This window comes from Heloderma suspectum, chromosome 1 (genome assembly GCF_057233095.1).
Source record: "Heloderma suspectum isolate Gila_16-S chromosome 1, 16-S_ref, whole genome shotgun sequence".
NCBI classification, from domain to species: Eukaryota; Metazoa; Chordata; class Lepidosauria; order Squamata; family Helodermatidae; genus Heloderma; species Heloderma suspectum.
Window position 1 is genome coordinate 54,731,985 of NC_139458.1, and position 22,109 is coordinate 54,754,093.

General features: G+C 43.5%; 1 protein-coding gene across 1 annotated transcript in view; it reads left to right on the forward strand.

The window, feature by feature from the left end:
- Nucleotides 1-21,457, forward strand: part of SPTSSA (serine palmitoyltransferase small subunit A) — a 31,192-nt gene extending 9,735 nt beyond the window's left edge. The window contains exon 2 of the mRNA XM_084843888.1: nucleotides 1,741-21,457. Within this exon, the coding sequence (XP_084700014.1) occupies nucleotides 1,741-1,844 (104 nt within the window). The 3' untranslated portion in view covers nucleotides 1,845-21,457. The remainder of the gene's footprint in view (nucleotides 1-1,740) is intronic.
- The last annotated feature ends 652 nt before the right edge of the window (nucleotides 21,458-22,109 follow it).

Sequence of the window (22,109 nt, forward strand, 5' to 3'; positions counted from 1 at the left end):
CAAACATTCACTCTTTGGGATGAATGTATTGGGCAGAAACTGGTAGTTATCCCAGGCCAAGGAGTGATATCTGCTCCCTCTCCAGATGCTACATCTCGATGTCTCCTTGTCTTCTTCCTGAAATAGCTCAAGGGATCCTGTGGAGGGGAGGAGCCCTACTTATTTTTTGTCATCATTTCTGAAATCACGGTGGGGATGAAAAATTTGTGTGCCTCTCTTTGTGTGCCTCTCTCTCCTCCCACACTTTGTGCTATATGTTCTAATATATATTGCCACAGTTCTGTAACTCCCAATCAATATTATTGCATAAGTCTTCACCAATGCACACCTGGTTCAGCTTGTTTAATGTAGTTCCGGTAGGCTTTTTGAATGGTCACTATTGGTGTGGGAGAAGCTTCACCTGCTCGCAAAACAAATTGCAAACTAGTAATTAACTTACCTTGGCCCCCATTTTGAGCCTAAATTAAGTGAGATCTTGTAGCTGTAACTGCATCAACTTGAACTTAGCATGAGAGCCAGTTTGTTTAGTTTGCAATCTAATTCCCACTTATCTGGGAGTAAGTCCTATTGCATTCAATGGGACTTACTTCTGAGTCAGTAAGTATAGGATTGCCTTGTCTCTTAAAAATGTATGCAAAAAGAAAAAGTGACAGACAAGAAAGTTAAGTTTTTCTTCTTTATTTATCACATTTCTATATTGCTCAATAGCTGAAGCTCTCTGGGCTGTTCGCAAAAATTAATACCACAAAATACAGCATAAAATACAACATAAAATATATATGCTTAAAACTACAGTATAAAAGTACAACCAGAATAAAACCTAGCAGCAGTGCAGAGATTTAAAATGCAATAGCAGATTTAAAACACAGCTAAAAGGCTAAAATGCCTGGGAAAATAAAAAGGTCTTCACCTGGTGCTGGAATGTAGATGCCAGTCAAGCCTCTCTAGGAAGCTCTGTCTGCAAAGAGGGTGCCACAGAAACCCTCCTCCTGGTAGCCACCCACCTCACTTCCTTTAGCAGGGGCTCCTGGAGAAGGACCACTGAAGATGATCTTAGGGTCTGGGCAGGTACATATGGGAGGAGACGATCCTTCAGATAACCTGGCCCCAAGCCATTTAGGGCTTTGAATATTAATGCCAGCAGTTTGAATCAGGTCTGGAAATGGACTAGCAGCCAGTTTAGCTGGAAAAGTACCAGCATAATATGATCACGCTGGCCAGTCCCTGTTAACAATTTTGCTGCCCTGTTTTGGACCAGCTGAAGTTTTTGGACCATTTTGAAAGGCAGCCCCACATGTAATGCATTGCAGTAATCCAGACAAGAGGCGATCAGAGCTCATTTGTCCATTCCCTTGCTAGTGGTAAGCAAATTGGGGATTTGTAGGCTTTCAGTCCAATCAGAAGCTAAATCCTTTAGCAGGGCTAAATTAATTCCAGTTATTTCAGATTAACTGGCTTGGTTATTGTGTTGGGTCTCAAAATGTAGTAGTTTGTCTTCATAGTTTTGCCGTCATAGTTATGCTGAGTTGCTGAACTTTGATATTCTGTATTAATCCAGTTGACTATCTACAACTAAACTTAGGCTGCAGTCCTGTACGCACTTACCTTGGAGTAAGCCCCATTTAACTCAAGTGAGACTTCTCTAGACTTGTATAAGATTGTGGTGTATTACTCAACACGTGGCTTTCATTTTAGCTTTAGTGTGCTGTCAATGTGTGGTTTTCCTTCACTGTCATTCAGATTCCATGTTAGTGTCCATCCTTGGAATGGCTCTTTACACTGGCTATGTTTTCATGCCTCAGCATATTATGGCCATATTACATTATTTTGAAATCGTGCAGTGATGAAGAACATCACAAGCAGTGACCAGTCAGAAGTTAAGGATGAGGCTGCTAAGAAGAACTAACCATCTACGATTAAGGATTTCTACAGATGATAAAACAAGCAAGACATGGTGGTGGTGATTGCCAGTTGTGCACACAAAGAGATTCAACATGCCTTGAGTTCTGGTGGCATTTTCTTCCTTCACGAAATTCCCTTGTATAGTAATTTTTGTCTATTAGCATTGTAATTGTTTGTACCTTTGATATCAGTATTTTCTTAACTTTGTGACAGTCTCAGTATTACACTGTGAAAGGTTTTCTTAATGTAACTTTGAGTACATTTTGCCTTCTATTTTTAATCAAAAAATCATCTTATTAAATGGGGCTTGAAGCTTTTGCTATTGTATAGTTATGTCCATCTGGGTATATTTCTAGTAACACATTTTGTAAGAAAAAAGTGTTTAGATTCATATGGAGATGTGGATATATTCATGGAATCTTTCTTACAAAACCTTGTTTGTAAGACCTAACTCAGGTGCTTAAATTGCTATCTGGACTGTTCAACAGAATATTTGGTATCTTTGCTTTAGCAATAAATGGAAAGTTTTTTGTGTTCCATTTGGAGAAGAATGTGACAACTTAGTACTTTATGTATGGAACAACATTGTGTAAGGGAAAAGAACTGGACCCAAACCTTGTGCGCACTTAAAAGATTTAGTTTATTTTATGCATGTCATCTGGAATTTTGTGATAGCACCATAATGCTGCTATTATAGCTTCTGATTGAACTATACTTGTATATGTTTATTTCCTAAGGAGCATATTTTAATATAGACTGAGTAAAAAGACCGTGGCTATGGCTGTTGTCTATAGTATAATCATGTCTGTATTGTGAACCCATTGTTGTAACTTTGAACACTTTCAAAGTATTGAAAGAACTTTGAATACTTAGACCAAATGACCAAAATTTAAGGTTTGATGTGGACTTGAGTTAAGACCTACAGCAATAAGGAGCTGTCTACTAGGTTTAAATCTTGTCTTAGTTTTTATAGCTTTTTTCAGATTTGTATTCTGAAGTGTAAGATGGCAATTTTTAAGGTGGGGGCTATTTTTTTTCCAAAATAAAAGCTGAAAGCAGAGTTGATGCCTAATTGTGTCTCCTTAATTTTAGGAGATTGTATTAGATAATACTTTTTGAACAATGCTACAGTTGTCTCAGGCAGCGGATGCTGGGAGGAGGCAGCAAAGCGTTGGAGGAGACAGCTGTGGGCAATATGACCTGCCCTACCTTCCGTAAGCTAGCATGTGTGGTGGAGGATGCTGTCCCATCGCCAGTGTTGAGGAAAGATTGAATGCCAGTCCAGTTAGCCTTTGTACATGGAATGGGAGGGGGCACCATCTTGTCCTTCACCTCACGCAGCAAAATGTCTTGGGCTGATGCTGTGAATAAAACCTCTGAGGGCAGAGGTACAGAACGTCAGACCCTAGTCCAAACCTGGTCCTCTTCGGGTCCCAAGAGGGTTCCCCAGAAGGACCTTCCCCTTCCCCTGGCCTCACCCTTTCCCCTAACCTCCAATCATTTGGAGGTTTCCTGGGTTTGTGCAGTTTTCCCTCATTCTGAAACGTTACAATGCCTCTCCGAAGGCTTAGTTACTGGCAATAAGAACTTTAAGCTAAAATGTGCAGATATAGTCGGTATTTTTGGCCCTGCTCCTTTTTCCTTTAGCTCCACCCACCACTGGAGTGCAGCTTCTCCAAAATGCAATTCAGCCCCTCCAGCTGAAATAACTTCTACACCCCTGCCCTAGGGTCTACACATAGAAGGAACTATGTTCTGTGTAGGAAGTCCTGGACAGGATCCTCAGAGGAGAGAGATGCTGACAGCTGGGAAGCTGAATAGAAAAAGAGACCAGAGTTAAGTTGATGGAAGAAAGTGGGTAGGATTCAAAAGCTGGGACCAGAGGGAACGTTGGTTGAAGAAGGCAGAGACCTGCAAGGGGATGTGGGGAGGAACCACAGGATTGAGGGGGGTCTGGAAAGACGGGTTTGGGAAAAACTGTACACAAGTGAAAGCATGGCTTTCGGCTAAGCAGGCAAACTAGAGGCTGGGTGACTACAGACCAGGTAATAAAAGTGGGAAAGAGGCCGAGCAAAGGGGCATTGAGGGAGAAAGAAATTTCACCCTTTGATTTGAGCCAGCCAGCCATATCTTAGCTTCATACAATATCTGATCCATGAGATATGGCAAAAATAACTTTAGTATGTTACAACTGAACTTATATTAACTACAGAAAAGAAATCTGGACAAATTTGAGTTATTACTGAAAGAACAAGGGCTTTACATACATACGTTTGTACCCACAGACTAATTTCCCAAACCTACAGCTCAGTCAACAACACAGCTTAGCTGAAGTAAGTGGATTTTAAAATGTATTTAAGGTGCAATCCTTCACATGTTTATAGAGAAAAAAAGTCCTACCATTCCCAGCATTTTCCAGCTACCCATGGAGGCTGGAGAATGCTGGGGATTGTAGGACTTTTTCTGTCTAAACATGCATAGGATTGCATCCTTAGTTTATGAGCAGGAAGTTGGTAGTTAGGAATATACATGAGATTATATTATTCTACTTTACACTGTTACTTTCTAAACAGTTCTGATCCCATTTAAAACTAAAAAGCACAGGTTGTCTTCTTTTTCTAACATGAAACCTGCAATGTTGCACCCAGCTCATTTATTTATTTCCTCTGATTTTAATACATATGTATCAGAACACAGGGTTGTAACCTAGGGTTTTCTTATGGAAGGGTCCATTGCTCAGTGATAGTGCAATAATAGAGTTCTGACTGAAACCCAGAGTGGATTCACCACCCTCCTGACACTGGAGCCACCAGCCTCCACTGAGGGGGATTCTGGTTCATGAAAGCTAGGCCAGCCTATATATGCTCCTTCTGAGGCGGTAGTCTGAAGAAGCTGTTGGTGATGTATTCCGGCTGCTTAGGAAGGGATGTTGTGTGTGCTCAGCCTTATTCCTTTCCTCCTGTCAGCATCTTGTTATCTGTTATGATGAAAGTTGGTCTATAAATAAATGAAATGGCTCACAGCATCATAAAATACAATTACATTAAAAATACCTTACAACTAAAACATTAAAACTAAAAATATAGACCCATTCAAATACACATTGGGGTGCAGTGGCATGAAGAGAAGAGAAAAAGGACAGGCTGGTAAATGGAATTTTGAAAAAATTTAAAACAAAATAAATCTCACACATTTAGGGCACAATCCTATGGCCGCTAGTCAGCGGCTAGACAGCCATCGGATAGGTTGGTTCCTGGGAACTGACCTCGGAGCCCACGCTCTGAGGTCAGTTCCAGGAGAACTGACCCCCCCCCCCGTATCGCTCTGTAGGCAGCGCGGATTGGCTCTGTGCTTGTAAGAGCAGCGCAGAGTGGCGAAAACAGGGCGTTCCTGAGGGTGGACCGGGGCAGCGAGGTTGGAAATGCCGGTACAACATCCTATGTGTCGTCCAGCTGCTGCTTCCTGCGCACCAAGGTCCTGCGGCTAGACAGCTGAAATTGGCTGTCTAGCTGTAAAAGCAGAGCAGGGAGAGCAAGGAGGAGATCCGCTCCTCACCACACCTGCCCTGCATTGGGTAGGTAGTCGCCGCTGGGGTTGACCATCGATCCACATAGGATTGCTCCCTCCAAATGTTTAGTTCATCTGAATGTGGGGGAAAGGAAGCAGCAGAAGGGCCTTCGGGGACAAACTTTTTTCCTGAAAGTGCCACAGTGCTATGCCGTCCAAAGTGCCCAATACCTCTCATCAGTAATTCCAATCAGATTTCTGACCAGCACATGCACAATGGAGCACTTTCCTCTGTTTTGCTGTCCTCCTTTGCACAGGTGCAGTACAACATAAAGAAAGCACCAGGCAGGCTGGTAGGGGGGATCATTTGCCCAGATATTTTTAAAAAAGATTTTACTAGTTTTCCAAAACAAAATCAACCAAACCACCAGCACCCTGAAAAAGAGACAAAAAGGGAACTAAACAGATAAAAATAAATACATTAAGTTTAAATCTAATTATTGACAAAGGGTAGTACATTTAACATCTATTCATATTTTTCCACTTTACAGTTCAAGATATAAGTGGAATTCATAGGCTGCATAAAAGTTTTCATTATAATTCTTTAATATATCATGTTGATAATTAGGGCGCAATCCTATCAAGATAGGTGGCCGCCTATCCAAAGCAAGGCAGAAGAGGCATGGGAGGGAGGGGATTGTTCCATCCACGCCTCTCCTGCCCTGCTATTTTCCACTAGACAGCTGTTTTCGGATGTCTAGCCGGGGACCGACTGGGAGAGGAGGCTGCGTGTACGACACATCCTACACAGCTCTGCTCTCCCCGCCCTGGAATGCCCCAGCCCCGCCCCTTTTCAGTCACTCTACGTTCCTCTTCTGAGGGCAGAGGACGGGACTTCTCTGTGCTGCCTCCGAGAAACGAGCATATCCTATGGCCCTCTAGACAGTGTCTAGTGGCCATAGGATGGCTCCCTTAGTCTCTTTTCCATAATCTGAGGAAAGATGTTGACAAATAGTGCTCTGTATGTCCCTGATCACTATATAGAATAAAATCCTGCCATATTTGATAAAAGTCAGATGTTCTGACTTTGCCTTTAGCTAATTTCAGTTGATATGTCAATTTTTCTGCCATGGCTATTTGCCATAATTCCATATACCATGATTTCAGTGTTAAAAGTTCTGCAGTTTTCCAGCTTTTAGCTGTGACTCCTTAGGCTGCTATCAGCATGAACTCAATTAAATCCTTAGATGTCATTTTTGCATTTTGTTTTCCCCATATTGTTAATAAGGCCAACACTGGTGTGACGTGTATGGCTTGATGTGTAATATCATTTGCCCATACTGACCTACCTGGTTGCTAAATATGGTCTTCAGTTGTACTCTGCCACACTCACATGCCAGGCATCAGGTTGCTGTGAAGAGGACAGAAATGGGTGGGGGGTACCACATTTTTAGAATATTTTTCTGGGCATGCATAGCAGAACAGGAAATAGGTATCCATTTCCTGTTCTTCGACTAGACAGAGGAAGCAGTAGCATTAAGCAGCGCACGCACTATGAGTAAAGAAGCAAGCAAACTTGGAGTCCAGTGGAGACTCTATCCCTGTTCAGGCATTCGCCTGAACACGTGAGGGCATAAAGTGGGTAGAGTGATGGGGCTGTGCACACCGCCCCTGCCCTCCACCATGTCTCCAGGTGCATTGCCCCCCCCCCCAATTCAGACCTTGTTGAATCAACAAAGTCTCAGGGGGAGTTCTATCCACATTGACTTGAAAGTGAGTAGAACTCTTCATGCGATCGTGGTCATGGACCCTTCCTTATCAGAACTTCCTTTCAGACCTTGCTGATTCAACACAGCAAGGACTGAACTGTGGGGGGCAGGTTCAGCGTGCCTGGAGACATGGGGCAGGGCCAGCATGACAGTCTACCCACTTTAAGCCCTCACATGTTCAGGTGAATGCCTGAACAGGGCTAGTGTAAGTGTTTTAAAAGAATCTCTGTGTGTAGCAGTACTGGAGCGACCTGGGCAGCCACAGCATATCCAAGGCAGGCTCTCTGCTTTTTTATTGTGTTGACAGTTGTGCTTGCCTGGCAATTAATTTTTTTTAATTGCTTGTGGGGGCTGTGCTTGCCTGGCAATTTTAAAAAATGAATATGGGGCTGTGCTTGCCTAGTGTTTTTTTAAAAAATGTTTAATTTTTTGAACAGCCGTCCTGTCTCGTGTTTCTTCTTGTTATTTTTAAACTGCTTCTGGGGGCTGTATGTCTGTTTTTTCTACTCCCCACCAGCTACAAAGCTTGCTTATTGATTGATTGATTGATTGCATTTATACCTCGCCTTTTTTCCTCTTTCAAGGAACCCAAGGCGGCTTACATTATCCTCCTCCTCTCCATTTTATCCTCACAACAACAACCCTGTGAGGTGGGTTGGGCTGAGAGTGTGTGACTGGCCCAAAGTCACCCAGTGAGCTTCCATGGCCGAGCGGGGACTAGAACCTGGATCTCCCAGCTCCTAGTCCAACACTCTTGCCACTACACCATGCTGGAGGGGAGGGGGGGGGGCTGTGCTTGGCAATTGGCTTTTAAAAAAATGCTTGTGGGGGTGGGCTGTGCCTGGCAATGTTTATTTTTGTGTTTTAACATCTCTTGAGGACTTATTATTAAGTCATCATATCATGGTGTGCTGTGCATTCATGGTCTAGAATTTCATGTACCCCATTTTTCGGTTTCTGTTGTATGGCTTACTGGCTGCTGTGGTTTAAGAATGGTTTCTGTGTTACTCCCGGGACATTATCATTATTGTTGAAATTAGTGTTATTATCATGTTGTGCTTTGCATTTATGATCTATATGTTCATGAGCTCCAGTGTCCACTTGCTGTGGTATGACTTGCTGGTTGGAGTGGATGACAGAGACTTGTTTTCTGTGTTACTGTGTGGATTCCCCCCCCCCCCACCGCCACACACACTGCTTTTCAGCCATGACTCTACAGTTTGTTTTTGCTCAGAACACCTTTCTCAAGGTTGGGTTTTGCTGGGGGCAAAGTCCTCCTTCAATGAGTGGGATGCATAACTGGAGGATGGGGTAGCTGTAAGGGGAGGTGGAGGCCACACACCTTTTCTCCCAGCATAGAACCACGTTTGACAACACCCAGACTTTCTGAATCAAGGAAAGACACTATTCTTTATTTATGCATTGCATAATAATGCTCACCAGAATGCTCAGGGTTACTGTGAGATGGAAAACGAAATGAGGGAGGCCTCCAAATTAAGAAGTGTTGTAATAATGAGTGACTTCAATTACCCCCACATTGACTGGATAAATGCATATTCCAGTCACAACAAAGAGGCTAAATTTCTCGATGTCCTAAATGATTGTGCCTTAGAACAGTTGGTCATGGCACTGACCAGAGGGGAGGCAACCATGGATTTAATCCTAAATCGTGTTGCCCAGGACCTTGTTACGTGATGTGCTCTAGTTAGACCTGTGTACAAACTTGCACATGTTCTAACGAGACTCACACAACCGCTTATAAGGAATCTTTAGACATTGGCAATAGAGCGTCTATGGCTAAGAAGGCAATTCCCACCCAAAGAGATTTATACTCAAGACACTGTTGGAGAGGATAATGCCACAATGGCACATTTATTGGGGTTTATAAAGATTCAAATGCACAAGCTAGTTTTGGGGAATTAGCTGAGCAAATGGATTCAGCACTTAGGACCAATTGGGGATGCTCCAGCCTTCACCAAGTTGTGCTTTGGTGGGGAAATTAGCTGCATTCTTGGTGAAGCTGAGCTCCAGGCCTAAAAGTGGTTTTCAAGACCGTGGGAAGGAGTCTTCCTGAAGCTTGAAGCACAGAGAGAGAGAAGAGAAGAGAAGAGAAGAGAAGAGAAGAGAAGAGAAGAGAAGGGAGTTGGCGGCAGCTACAATTTCTAGAAACAACCTCTAAAAGCAATATACCTTTCCTTGGGCTGAAACCCTTTCCTGAAGACAGGAACTAGTGTGCACTGCAATTCCTGGTCTCAGGTGAAGAGGAAGGAAAGCACAGAGCCTTGACTAGGGGAGGCAAAGCACCCACTGTTGGCACCTTGCTCTGGTATCTTGGCGATTTCAGTGATTTCAACATGGAGCCTTTCCTCTGGGAGGAGAGACTCTGAATGATTTCAGCAGCAGTGTGGCACCATCCCCCTGGAGGGGTGAGGCAGCCAGTGATTTCAGCAGCATGGCCCCCCACCTCTAGGAAGAGGGGGACTCAGGACTGCCCCAACCTGAGGCTTCTTATACAGTTGAGAGAAAGGCAGTGACATCGCAACTCTGATGATCCAGACACTGCTCATAGGTGCTGGGAATGGTGCTGCTTGCTATGGGAGAAAGACTGAGTTGGCTTTCCATCCTGTATAACAAAAGAGGGTGCTTGGGGATGATGGGTGTGCTTGCCAGAAGCAAAAGCCCTACTTACTATCTCTTACTCACTTAACAACAGATGACCTTGCATCTTAATGACTGTCTTAAAGACAGGTGTCAAGGCTGGAGTTCAACTATAGGAGCATATTGCAGGTGGTTGACTAGGTAACTTACCAGATATCACTCTTGCTATCCAGCATATTCATAATTTGCTGAATTTTGACCCACACCTTTGCCTTTGGGGAATGCATTTTAAGAAGTCCATTAGAAACTGAATTGCTTGATCTAGTCTTGCATGTTGCTCTCAACCCCATTCCTGTGCCTTTCTTCCACTTTTGGTAAAGCTGGGGATAAAGATGCCTGGCTTTGTGGCTGTGTCTCAAAATGGAGTCAGTACTGTTCACTCAAAAGAAAGCTACTTTGTAACAACCTAGTACAAAATGTGAGTATTGTTGAACCAACTGTAAAGAGATTGCAGAGAAGCTGAATGAATTATTCATCGATCTTCACTGCAGCAGATATAGGACAGATACCTGTGCTTGAACGGGTGTTTTCAGGAAGGGAGTCTGAGGAACTGAGGCAAACAGTGCTGACAAAAGATGACGTTCTCAACCTTACTGATAAATTAAAAGCAAATAAATCACCAGGCCTAGATGGTGTCCATCCATGAGTTCTCAAAGAACTCAAATATGAAATTGCTGATCTGCTAACCAAAATCTGCAACATGTTCCTAAGATCAATCTTTGAACCAGAGGATTGGAAGATGGACTATGTAACACCAATTTTTAAAAGGATCCAGGGGGGATCCGGGAAATTACAGGCCAGTTAGCCTAACATCTGTTCCATGTAAGTTGGTTGAAAGCATCATTAAAGATAAAAGTAGTAAGCATATAGAAGGACAAGCCCTGCTGAAAAAAGGAGGGTAAGGGGAGACATGACAGAGGTATACAAAATTATGCATGGTGTGAAGAATGTGGATAGACAGACATTTTTCTCCCTCTCTCAAAATATTAGAACCCAGGATCATCCCATGAAGCTGATTGGTGGGAGATTCAGGACAGATAAAAGGAAGTATTTCTTCATGCAGTGCATAGTTAAACTATGGAATTCACTTCCTCAAAATGTAGTGATGGCTACCACTTTGGATGGCTTTAGAAGGCTACTAGTCCTGATGGCTATGTGCTACCTCCAGTATCAGAGGCGGAAAGCTTATGTACACCAGTTGCTGGAGAATATGGGCAGGTGGGTACTCTTGCACTCATGTCCTGCTTGTGGGTTCCTGCTCAACAGCTGGTTGGCCACTGTGTGAACAGAATGCTGGACTAGATGGCCCCTTGGTCTGATCCAGCATGGCTCTTCTTATGCTCTTATGTTCTTATTGCTTAAGTGCACCTAGACCTTGCAAGGGAGGACGTTGTGTAGCAATCTTGATGAAGTTGGCTTTGTCTCTGGTGGTCTGCCTTCTCCCCCACCAGCCACAGTGGGCAGCAGCTGCCACTGCTAGTGATTGGGTCTTCCATGTGTCCTTCCCTTTCCTGACTCTCATGCAGGGCTGTTGGTCTTTCATGGCCCCTGAAATAGGAGCAGGGATTGTCCAACTGATTGAGGAAGCAGGCATGTAACAGTGCCACCACCTCCTTCCTCCTTTTGATACCTCTATATGAGAGTCAGTCAGTAAGATCCAAATGTCTTTGTTTCTTTCAGTTTATTTTTATTATTGCTTGCCACTTTTGTAAAATGGATGAGTCAAGGAGATATATATGTCTCCCCCCACCCCGCCCGCAGAATAAATAAAACCAATGCATAGTTAAACTATGGAATTCATTTCCACAATATGTAGTGATGGCCACAAACCTGGACAGCTTTAAAAAGGGATCAGACAAATTCATGATGGATAAGGCTCTCAATGGCTACTAGTCATGATGGCTATCTATTACCTCCACTATCAGAGGCAGTATGCCTCTGAACCTCAGTTACTGAGGAACGCAAGTGGGAAGGTGCTATTGCACTCATGTCCTGCTTGGGAGCTTCACTTAGGCATTTGATTGGCTGCTGAGAACAAAATGCTGGACTGGATAGGCCCTTGGTATGATTCAGCACAGCTTTTCTTATGTTCCTTACCACAATAAAATATATACAGTATTTTAAAAAACAACCCAAGAAATTAACATTAAAAACCTGAGTAAAACAGCAATAAAAACCACTGTAAGTGTCAACGGCAGGCATGCTTGGGCATCTGCCAAGGACCCACACACCAGCAGAAGCCCACTGGCGAGAGCCCCCTGGAGCTGCTCCTTCTCTTCACTATTGCAACCTGCTTGTTCACCTGCCTCTTGCTCTGGCCCAGGCAACATGGCAAGAAGGAGAAGCAGTAGGTGCCACTGTCTATTAGCTCACTGACTCTTTGCCTGTCAAGCAAGCAAGTGGTAGAGAAAGAAAGATCAGGGAAAGAATGATGAGAAAGAAAGATCAGGGAAAGAAGATCAGGGACAATAGCAACTAGTGACAATGGCAGTGAGAAGGTAGACTCACTGAGGGAAGGGACCGATTGAGGTGTCTTGCCCAAGGACCCTCAAAATCCTGGCACTGACAATACAATATTGACCCAATTTGCATGACATGCTTGGCTCTTTGGGGGTTGTTTGACCCATGATAAGCTGTGGGGTGTGCTGAGTGACATTTTGAATATGCAACCCCCACTCGGAGGTTGCCATGTCATGAGAACCCAGCCACTGAGGGTTATTTGAGAGTTGAACAACTCATGATGACAAGCTCAAAATGGCACCTGGCACATGCCATGGCTCATTGGCGGGGTCAGTGTAGCATGTTGTGCAAACTGGCCCATTGTTTTATTTTATCAAATGTATAATACAGCTGCATTAGAGAATAGGTAACCTACTACAAACAGAAAATAACTGAACTGAAAAAAATCTGAGAAAAGAAATTCAGTTAGTATAGAGCAGGGGAGTTTTCAAAAAGTTTAGGGAAGAAAATTCTCTTGCATCTATACTTCACTACATAATGCTCTCAAGTAATTCAATGTAGCGAGTAGAGAATGTAGAATTTCACAGAAACGGTAACTTCAAAGCGCTCCACGTCCTACAAGCCCCTATCACCTTTCAACACAATCTCCAATTTCTCATATAATGAAGCTTCAAAGTTTCCTCTGAATGTTAGCTATTCTAATAAAAACTGGTTTTATAGCCCATCTTCTCCCTGCTGTACTAGTCATGTTTTAAATATCTTGATTAAGTTGAGACATCAAACGGACAATTTCCAAATCCCTTTTCCTAGACACAGAATAAGGAAATAGTATCCTGTTTGTGTGTGTGTGTGTGTGTGTGTGTGTGAGAGAGAGAGAGAGATGGAGATTCTGTCCTCCACTTCAGTAGGTGTAGGTATGAAGTCTAGAATTGTTTATTAAATGATGGCTTATGCTATTTTAAAGCTACAGTTCTATGCATACTTGCATGGGAGTAAATCCCATTGAACCTAGTGAGACTTCTTAGGGCTTTTCTACATGAGCGATTTATTGCACACTTGTGATTGGCCACGCATGAAAATTTGCAGGTCCTTTACATGATGTTGTCAACCTCCAGAACATGTCCCACATTTTTCTCCATTTATCCTGCTTTCAAAAAGATTGGAGAAAAGCTGGAATACCGCCCCCCCCCCCCGCGGGATATCGCCAGTGTGTAATGCTGGTGTAGTGCTATAATTCAGACACTAGATGGCAGTGTTTCATTGAACATATAGAGCATTGCTGAGAAAGGAAGTTTTCAATTCTACATCACATGCTCACTGTCTAAAGGAGCCTGTCGTAATTCTGCAAAGAAATGGAAGCAGAAAGCCCTGGTAAAGTTGTGGAATTTTAGCCTGCTGTAGAAATGCTCTTAATATAGAAGTGAATTTTATCTTTGAAGGCTATTTGCTTTGCTGCCCTGAAGCCTTCATGTGTTTGGGTCTATAACCTTGCATGCTACATACTGCTGAAACACAGATTTCTTTCTTTTTTTTTTTAATGGGCTTTGTATCAGAATAGAGGGGGATCTCAAGAATGTAGGTATCTCCAATGGGGGAGTGGACCCAAAGAATGTTCATTATATAGAAAGAACCAGACATGGAGATCTGGGTAACAGTCAATAAAGTGTTATAGACTCAAGTGTTAACCATTGCCCCCCCTACAGAACACTTGAAATGAGCTGGGTAGGAGTGTCCCAAAGCTATAGGGAAATTGCTAATAGGAAATGACAAGGCAATCAAGATAGCAAATGTAGAGGTTAACTTGAAGCACAAGGCTGAGGGCACAACTTTTCCGGCGACATTTCATGCTGAAGTTGGATGAAATGTCGTTACAACCTTTATTAAATACAAGTGTGTGAAGGTTAACTGGGGCAGGTGAAAAAATGGGTGTGTGTGAAGAGGAACCATCCTGGATGTCCCTCAGATGCTGTGCTCACGCTTCAGCCTAAAACCCTGTAGTGAAGCCTTCAGCATGGTGTGTAGGTTAGGCAGTGAGCAGGTACCATCTATAACTGCTGCCAAAATCAACAGCGGGCAAGTCCTTGCCCCTCTGCTCCACCCACTAGCTGAGTACAGATGACTCCACCTACCTTGGGGGCAGCCCTCCTGTCCCTTGTTAACTAGGAACACAGGAAGCTGCCTTATACTGAGTAAGACCCTTGGTCCATCTAGCTCAGTATTGTCGACACTGACTGGCAGCGGCTGTCCAAGATTTCCAGCAGGAGTTTTTCCAGTCTTACTTGGAGATGTTGGGGATAGAGGCTGGGACCTTCTGCATGCAGAGCATGTGCTCTGTCACACTGAGCCATGGCCCTTCCTAGAACGAGAGGGACTTCCGGCCCTCACAAAACCACAGCTCTCCCCGTTGCCTTGTAATGGCTGGAATCCTCTAGCCATTGCAGGGTAGCCACTTGTGAATTGCCAAAAAAGAGGACAAAAGCAGACACCAATTCTTATCTTATATATATAATTCAAAGTTGGGAGTTAGTTGGTCATCCCTTTTTGACTGCCTTCCTGTTGACCGATTCTCATGAAACACACTTCATTAGAAAGCTCTTGACACACAGATTCCATGAATAACAACAGTTTTCACTATAATTCAAAGTTGGAAGTTTATTTATGTCCATAAATCTTTTAGCAAGGCAGCTATACTTACTAATGCAGGCAAGGTTATTCTGTAACCCAAGAACAAGCACTGTGACTACACCAACCAGATGGTATTACCCAGAACAGAAGGTGAGGGAAAGACCTACCTGAGCACAGACTAAGTCACTGGTGATGATGCCAGGCTCAATGTGTCATGCCCTTCGGGGTTCATAAACACTCTCAAGTGGTTTGCCACCAAATAAGTTGACTCTGAAGAAGGGAGCTGTGGTCATCCTGCTAAGGAACCTGGATGTGACTCAAGGTCTTAACAATGGCACAAGATTCATTGTACTTGCCATGCACAAGCAATGTCTGCATTAGGAAGCCCTCTCTGGATAGGCTAAGGGTAAGCAGATCTTTCTGCCAAGGATAAGCCTTGCACCTTCCAACTCATCTCTCCTATTCCAGTTCAAGTGTCACCAGTTTCCCATTTGTCTGGCCTTTGCCATTAACATCAACAAGAACCAGAGAGAGACTGTGGATCAAATAGGCATCTATCTGCCTACACCTGTCTTCTGCCATAGACAACTCTACGTTGCCATGAGTCATGTGCACTCACTAGCACATCTCAAAATTCAAGTCATCAATGGATCAGAACAAAGACGTTACAGTGGCCACCCTGGAGTTTACACCAAGAACACTGTATTTAAGGAAGATGTGTAAAGATAAAAGATATAACACTTTGAATGTTTCAATAAACAGAGTTAGTTAAGTTAAACCTTTCCTTAGGCTGGCTGGCTTGAAGACTTAAGTTAAGCACGGCAAATTGCTGATTTTTCTCCGCGAACGGTGTTTGTGGGTAACCAACTGGTTTGCATAAAATTTGCATATGCTAATTTATATATGCGGGTGCACACGTAGAAAGAATTTTTATAATTTAAATAGAAATACAGTACATCTCACCATCGTGTGGAAGACTGTGACTTGGTGATCTGTATGCCTGCTCAGTCTGCTGTCCATGTGCTGTTGATGGACAACTTCAGGGCAAATCTCAAAAATCTCAAATCTCCCTTTGGATGGTTCTTTATCTTTAAACCGGACTTGGACTAGACGGACGTTTAAATAGAGGACACCTTCAAAATAGAGGACAGTCTGTTGGCAGCCCTTCAAATTGATGACTGTCCACTGTAAAATAGGACACATTGGCCACCCTAGGCCATCACAAAATTGGCTTCAGAGAGGTCCAAGAAAACCTGTGTTGCCTCTAGGGCCCACCCCAAGCTTCCCCACACCCTGCAGGTAATTGTTGTAGTTCAGGGCGGCCTTGCATCTAGCTAAAGAGTAAACTCTGCCAATAAAGGTATTTTAGAAAAGCTGGGATTGATTGCCTGACAGTGAGTGAAGAGGAATGTTCTCCAACTAGTTCCAGCATTGCAAAGAGCCTTTCATTAGGCAAGGTGTGTCTTGTCTTTTCCCTCACAAAATCTTTATGTTGCTCTGACAGGTTGGTTTAGGTAAGTGCGATGCAGAAATAAGTTTTCTTGAAAACAACTTTTTAAAAAATCAGAATTTTTGTCTCGGGGAAAGTGTTTCTCCTCATCTGCAAAGGTTAGAGAATGCTTACTGATTTTGATGTATTTGTATTTATTTAAAATATTTATAATGCGCTTCTCTGTGAAAAAGGAAACGCCTAAAGTGGCTTAAAAGATAGACATAAAAGCAATAAAATACAGTCAAAAGAATAATAAATATATAATTTAAACAGCTGAGAGAATAAAATAGGTAAAAGGAAAAGCAACCATGCAACCCAGTGGAAGAGAATGTAGCAAGTAAAAATTTAATCTTCTACCCCTAAAATCTCTCTGAAACAAAAGGATGCTAGATGGCCAGGAGTGAAAGGGAATGGGAGTTGTAAATGGCTACATATTACCTTCAGTATCTGAGGCAGTTTGCCTCTCTATAACGATTCAGTGGTAACTGGTAACTTCTGGGGCTGGTAGGGCAGGAAACAGGCTACTGGCAGAGGCGGAGCCAAGGGGTTGCCATGGGTGGAGCCTAGCAAAAAAATTAAGTATTAATAAAAATAACATAAGCTGATAGTTCTGTTAGAAACAAAAAATGAAATCCTGTGCCCTGTAACACTGTCCTTCTATGCACAGTCATATAAGTGCAAGACCCATTACACAAAGTGGAACTTACTTCCAGGTGAAAATACAGGGGATTTCAAGATGTCCTATGAGGGAAATTCCATAACTGGCCAGTGTTGAGTGAGGATGCTTGGTTTGGCCAAGGAATGTTATGATGGTGACTGTTCGAGGAGGAAATGATGGAAAAGTGGGGTTGAGGGAGAGGGGATGTAACAGGGCCAGGTGAAGACCTTATTTTCCCAGGCATTTTAGTCTTTCAGTTTCTGTTTTAAATCTGTTACTGTATTTTAAATGTTTACATTGCTGCCAGTTTTTATTTTGGTTTTTACTTCTATTTTACACTGTAATTTTAAACTTTTATAGTGTATTTTATGTTGTATTTTATTACTTTAATTATTGTGAACTGCCCAGAGAGCTTTGGCTATTGGGCAGTATAGAAATCTAATAAATAAACAAATATTTGTTCTTCTGGAAAAGGGCATGCTTGGCTGGCTGGCTTGCTTGAAGACTTAAGTTAAGCACAGCACATTTCTGATTCAAAACAAAGTGGGGGAAGCAGAAAGCCATTTCACAGAGAGGCACATTGAGGCAATATGCACATGTGAGAGTCAATACAGTCAGAGACAATGACTGCAAATTAAAATTTAAATCAGACCACCACAGCATATTAACACAGCGAGGGGCATTCTCCCACTGAGAGATCAAGGTGGGTTTTAAAAAAAAGTTTGCTAGAACAAGGCAGAAGTGCCTTTACACATTAAACAGAAGGAATTTAGCAAGAAATGCATGTCCTAGGACAGGGGTGGGTAGAATGTAGATCTCCAGACGTTTTGGACTTCTCATGGACCCAGCTAACCATGGATGACAGCACACAGAACAGAGCCTCAGCCAACAGCCCAACAGTGGGCGGGATCTTACGGGAGAAGAAGTTGATCCTGAAGATATCCGATCCCAGGCTGTTTAAGGTCAATAGCAGCACTTTGAATAGAGCCTGTAAGCAAATGTGGAGGTAATGCAGTGAACACGGGATCGATTTCATATATTCCCGGAGTGGGTTCCATTTAGAATGCTCGCTGCTGCCTTTGGTAACAGCTTCCAGTTCAAAGACTTGCCAAAGGCAGCTTCACATAGAGCAGGTTACAGTACTCCAACCCGGATGCTACCAACGCTAAGACATGTGTGACTGTGGCCAGGTCAGATCTCGCCAGAAGAGGGTGCAGCTGGCTTAAATGACTCCTGTGCAGAAGGAGTCCTCCTTGTTGTGATGTGCCTCAGTATATTTGTAGACAACTAATCATAATCCAGAAGAACAGAATAAAGTTTGGCTCAAAAAAAAAGAAAAAAGATCTCTCTCTTTTATTAGTCACTCTTACGATCAAAGCATCCATACTTGGAAATAGTTTCTCTGAAAACAATGGGGCTTGCTTCCAAGAAAGTCTGCAAAGGATTAAATTATAAACATTGTGTGTGCACTTTTATAGAGCTGACAAGAGCCTAGAAGATCCTGTGGCTAAAGGAAGATGAAGGAATGGATTCCAGTGAGGCAGATACATACTAGCGTTTTCCTGCGGCCCAAAGCATCTGCTTAACTATGCGTTGCTCCCGCTGAGTGCTGAAACCCCAGTACACTCTCCTGTAATTGACTGCAATTGACTTTGAAAGGCCGTATCAGCAGCAGGACTTTGTATAAAATTGGCAGGTCTGCTTAAAAACAGCAGGAGCAGTTTGTGCTGGGAGCGGGTGGAGGGAGATTTGGAGAGCGCTGGGGAGAAGCCTATAAAAGGCCCTGGATAAAGTTGTTTCAAACAGTGCCAAGAGCTTCTTGCATTCAAAAGGGAAACTGACAAGACATTTAAGGGATGGGCAGTAGCTCAGCAGCAGAGCCACATGCTTTGCGTGCAAGAGGTCCCAGGTTCCATTCCTGGCATCTCCAGGCAGGGCTGGGAAAGGCTCCTGTTGTAAACTTGGAGAGCTGCTGCCACTCACTGCAGACGGCACTGAACTAGATGGCAGGTCAGTGGTCTGACTAGGTATAAGGCAGGTTCCTACAAGAGGATAATATTTGTTAACCAGAAGTGTTTCTCTCAGGGAAATATATTCTTGCATTTGATGTCCTCCCACAAATTGTTTCTGAAACTATGCAATGCCTTGTATGCCCCTGTACGTTTTTCTGCAATGCAGAAAACAAGTGGTTTCTCCATGGCAATGTTCATTGAACTAGAGACCAGCGGACAATTCTTTCCAGAGAGCATAGCATGGTAGAGGCATCGTTTCATGTGGTGTGCCGACGTAGTAAACTGGTATGGTAGGTGTTTGTAATGCTTCACAAACCTGCAACATCTCTTTTAGCCAGAAACAACAGCGTGACAAACGAAGATAACGTGCATACAGTGGGTTGGACTCAACCCTCATGCAACTGGACTTCTGTTCAGGCAATGAGACGTCCTTGTCCTCCTGTCCCCTCCCCTCCCCGTGGGAGGGCCCCCATGTCCTAAATTTGCTCTGTAGAAGATCTGGGGGGCACACGGGGCTGCAGGGGAAGGGGGAATCTGTTCCTCTACTGGTTTCTTTCTGCTGGTAGAATGACCCCATTGTATACAGACCCATGAAAAAATGGTGTCCACCATGCCACCTCTTATTCTCTTAAAAAACAAATCACTGAATGTGTGCAGTAATGGGGTAAAGGACTAGCAGAAATGCCTTCCTGCCTGCAGCTTTATGGCTTTGTCTTTCCTCTGCTAAATATTTGGTCCATCTAGCCCAATATTGTCCACTGTCATGTGACCAGTGTTGAGATTCTTGGAAAGATGAATCTAGCTTCTTACCAAGCTTAGCTGTAGAATTTATTTTATAGTTCCTTCCTCATATACAGCCACAGGCGGACTAGTTCTTACCTTCTCTGTATAGGATATATCTTGGGATTGACTGTCTCTACTTAGCCCAGGAGATGCTGATATCCTGAGCTGGATCAAGGAAAGGATCTGCCACAAATATTACAGCTGACAACAGATCTCCAAGGTCTCAAAAAAGAAGCTTCTCCCAGCCTTGCCACCTGAGAACTTTTCAAGTGGAAATGCCAAGGATTGAACTGAGATGGGTGGGGTTATGCATGGATGTGAAGATGTGATACAACTCTGAGCTAGGGCCTCTTGTGTTCCCACAGCTACCTTGTATGAATAGGACAGAGCCGTTAGAATTTCCTTCATTGGAAACATCTTTCTTTCGGGCATCATGTCCCTTGACTCACCTCTGCTGCAGGATGAGATGCTTTCTGCCAAGGACAGCATCAAGGATAGGCATGGTTGGGCACTTGCTGAGGGCTCACACTCCAGCAGGGGCCAAATTATAAGAGCCCCTTGAAGCTGCTGCTCCTCTTCACCATTGCAACCTGCTTGTTCACCTGCCTCTCACTCTGGCCCAGGCAACAGTGGTGGTGAGAAGAAGGAGCAGCAGATGCCACTGTCTACCTACTCACTGGCTCTCTGCCTGTCAAGCAAGCAAGGGGTAGCAATGATGAGAAAGAGGAGAATGTGCAACAGCAGCTGTTGACAATGGTGGCGAGAAGGTAGACTCACTTAGGGAAGGATCCCACTGAGGGTGTCTTGCCCAAGGGCCCTCAAAATCCTGGAGCTGGCACTGCTTTTTGCATTTCCTCCTCTTGCCTTATCCAGCTTTGACTTCTCTGCAAGTTCTCAGAAACCTTTCTGACCTTTAAAAAATAATATCTTCTTTGACACTCGTACACAATCTTTGACTCCCTTTAGCTTAATCAAATACTTCAGCCAAATCCCCTGCAGCTCAGAGACCCCACAATAAGAGTCCTCAGACAGGAGGTATTTGCTGGGATTAAATGATCCAATTTGTCAGGCTGCCTGCTGGTAGCTCATCACCCCTTTTCCATCAAGTATACCTTTTACCCACATGTTACCTGAATTCAGGAAGCACTGTTGCCATATTCTTCTAATCATTCAGCAAGGGACAACTCTATCATTCTCTCATTGCTAGAATCCAATTCATTAAAGATGGGAACAACTTCAAGTCATTTAGTCCTTCTATGTCCCCTGCCCCCATGCCAGCTAATTAGAGTTGTTCCTACAACATGTTTCTCAGCGCCTAGTCCAATCAAATGGTAAATGATCAGGTATGCGAAGGTTCTCCACATGACAGGTCATCAGTGGTAGACCTTGTGTCAAAATTTCTAGTGTGGGTTATGCAGCACAAGCAGCTAACCAATTTACGGGCTCTCTGTCAAAGTGGAATCTACGGAAACATTACTCCAGATTTTATATATCAGGATTGTAAGTTTTGTTTCTACCTTTGTAAAAAAAACTTTCTTTTTTACACACACAAACTCACCCACCTACCTCCTCTTTACTCTTGTTACACATCTACACCACTCACTGCTCAGCCCTTGTCTCTCTCGTACTCACTACACCATGGATGGGGAATGTGTGGACTGCAAATGTCAGCATCCCTCACCATTGGCTATGCTGGCTGAGGCTGCTGGGAGTTGCAGTCCACCAACATCTGGAGGGTCATACATCCCTCAGCCCTGTACTACATACACACCTGCACACCACACACTCACCTGTACCCTTCTTACTATGGGCATTTTCCTCCCCCAAGAAGGGATGGATGTGGGGACAAAGTGTTCAACAAAGGGCCTGTGGTCAGTTCAGGTACAGGCACCTCCATGCCTTTCCCCACTAGCACTAAGAATCTGAGGAAACTGGGCAGTGGGTAATGAAGTTCTTCCTCAGCAATAAGAATGGTCAGAGCTCAATGTAAATATCTCTAAATTGGTGCAATAATGTTGAGTCTTCATACTGAAACATTTAGGAACCTCTGTTGTAAGGTCAGGTAAGGGTAAGCTTCTTCACGTTCAGTGGAATTCTGCACCTTTTGAATGAAAAAGGAGATGCTCATTCAAGTCCTTGCTAGCAGGATTATTATCAGGATCTTCTCACAGTTGCTGTACATCATCATCTGGCCCTATCAGCTTCTTGGTCTTGTCAAGTGACAAGCTGAAGAAGGCCAAGCA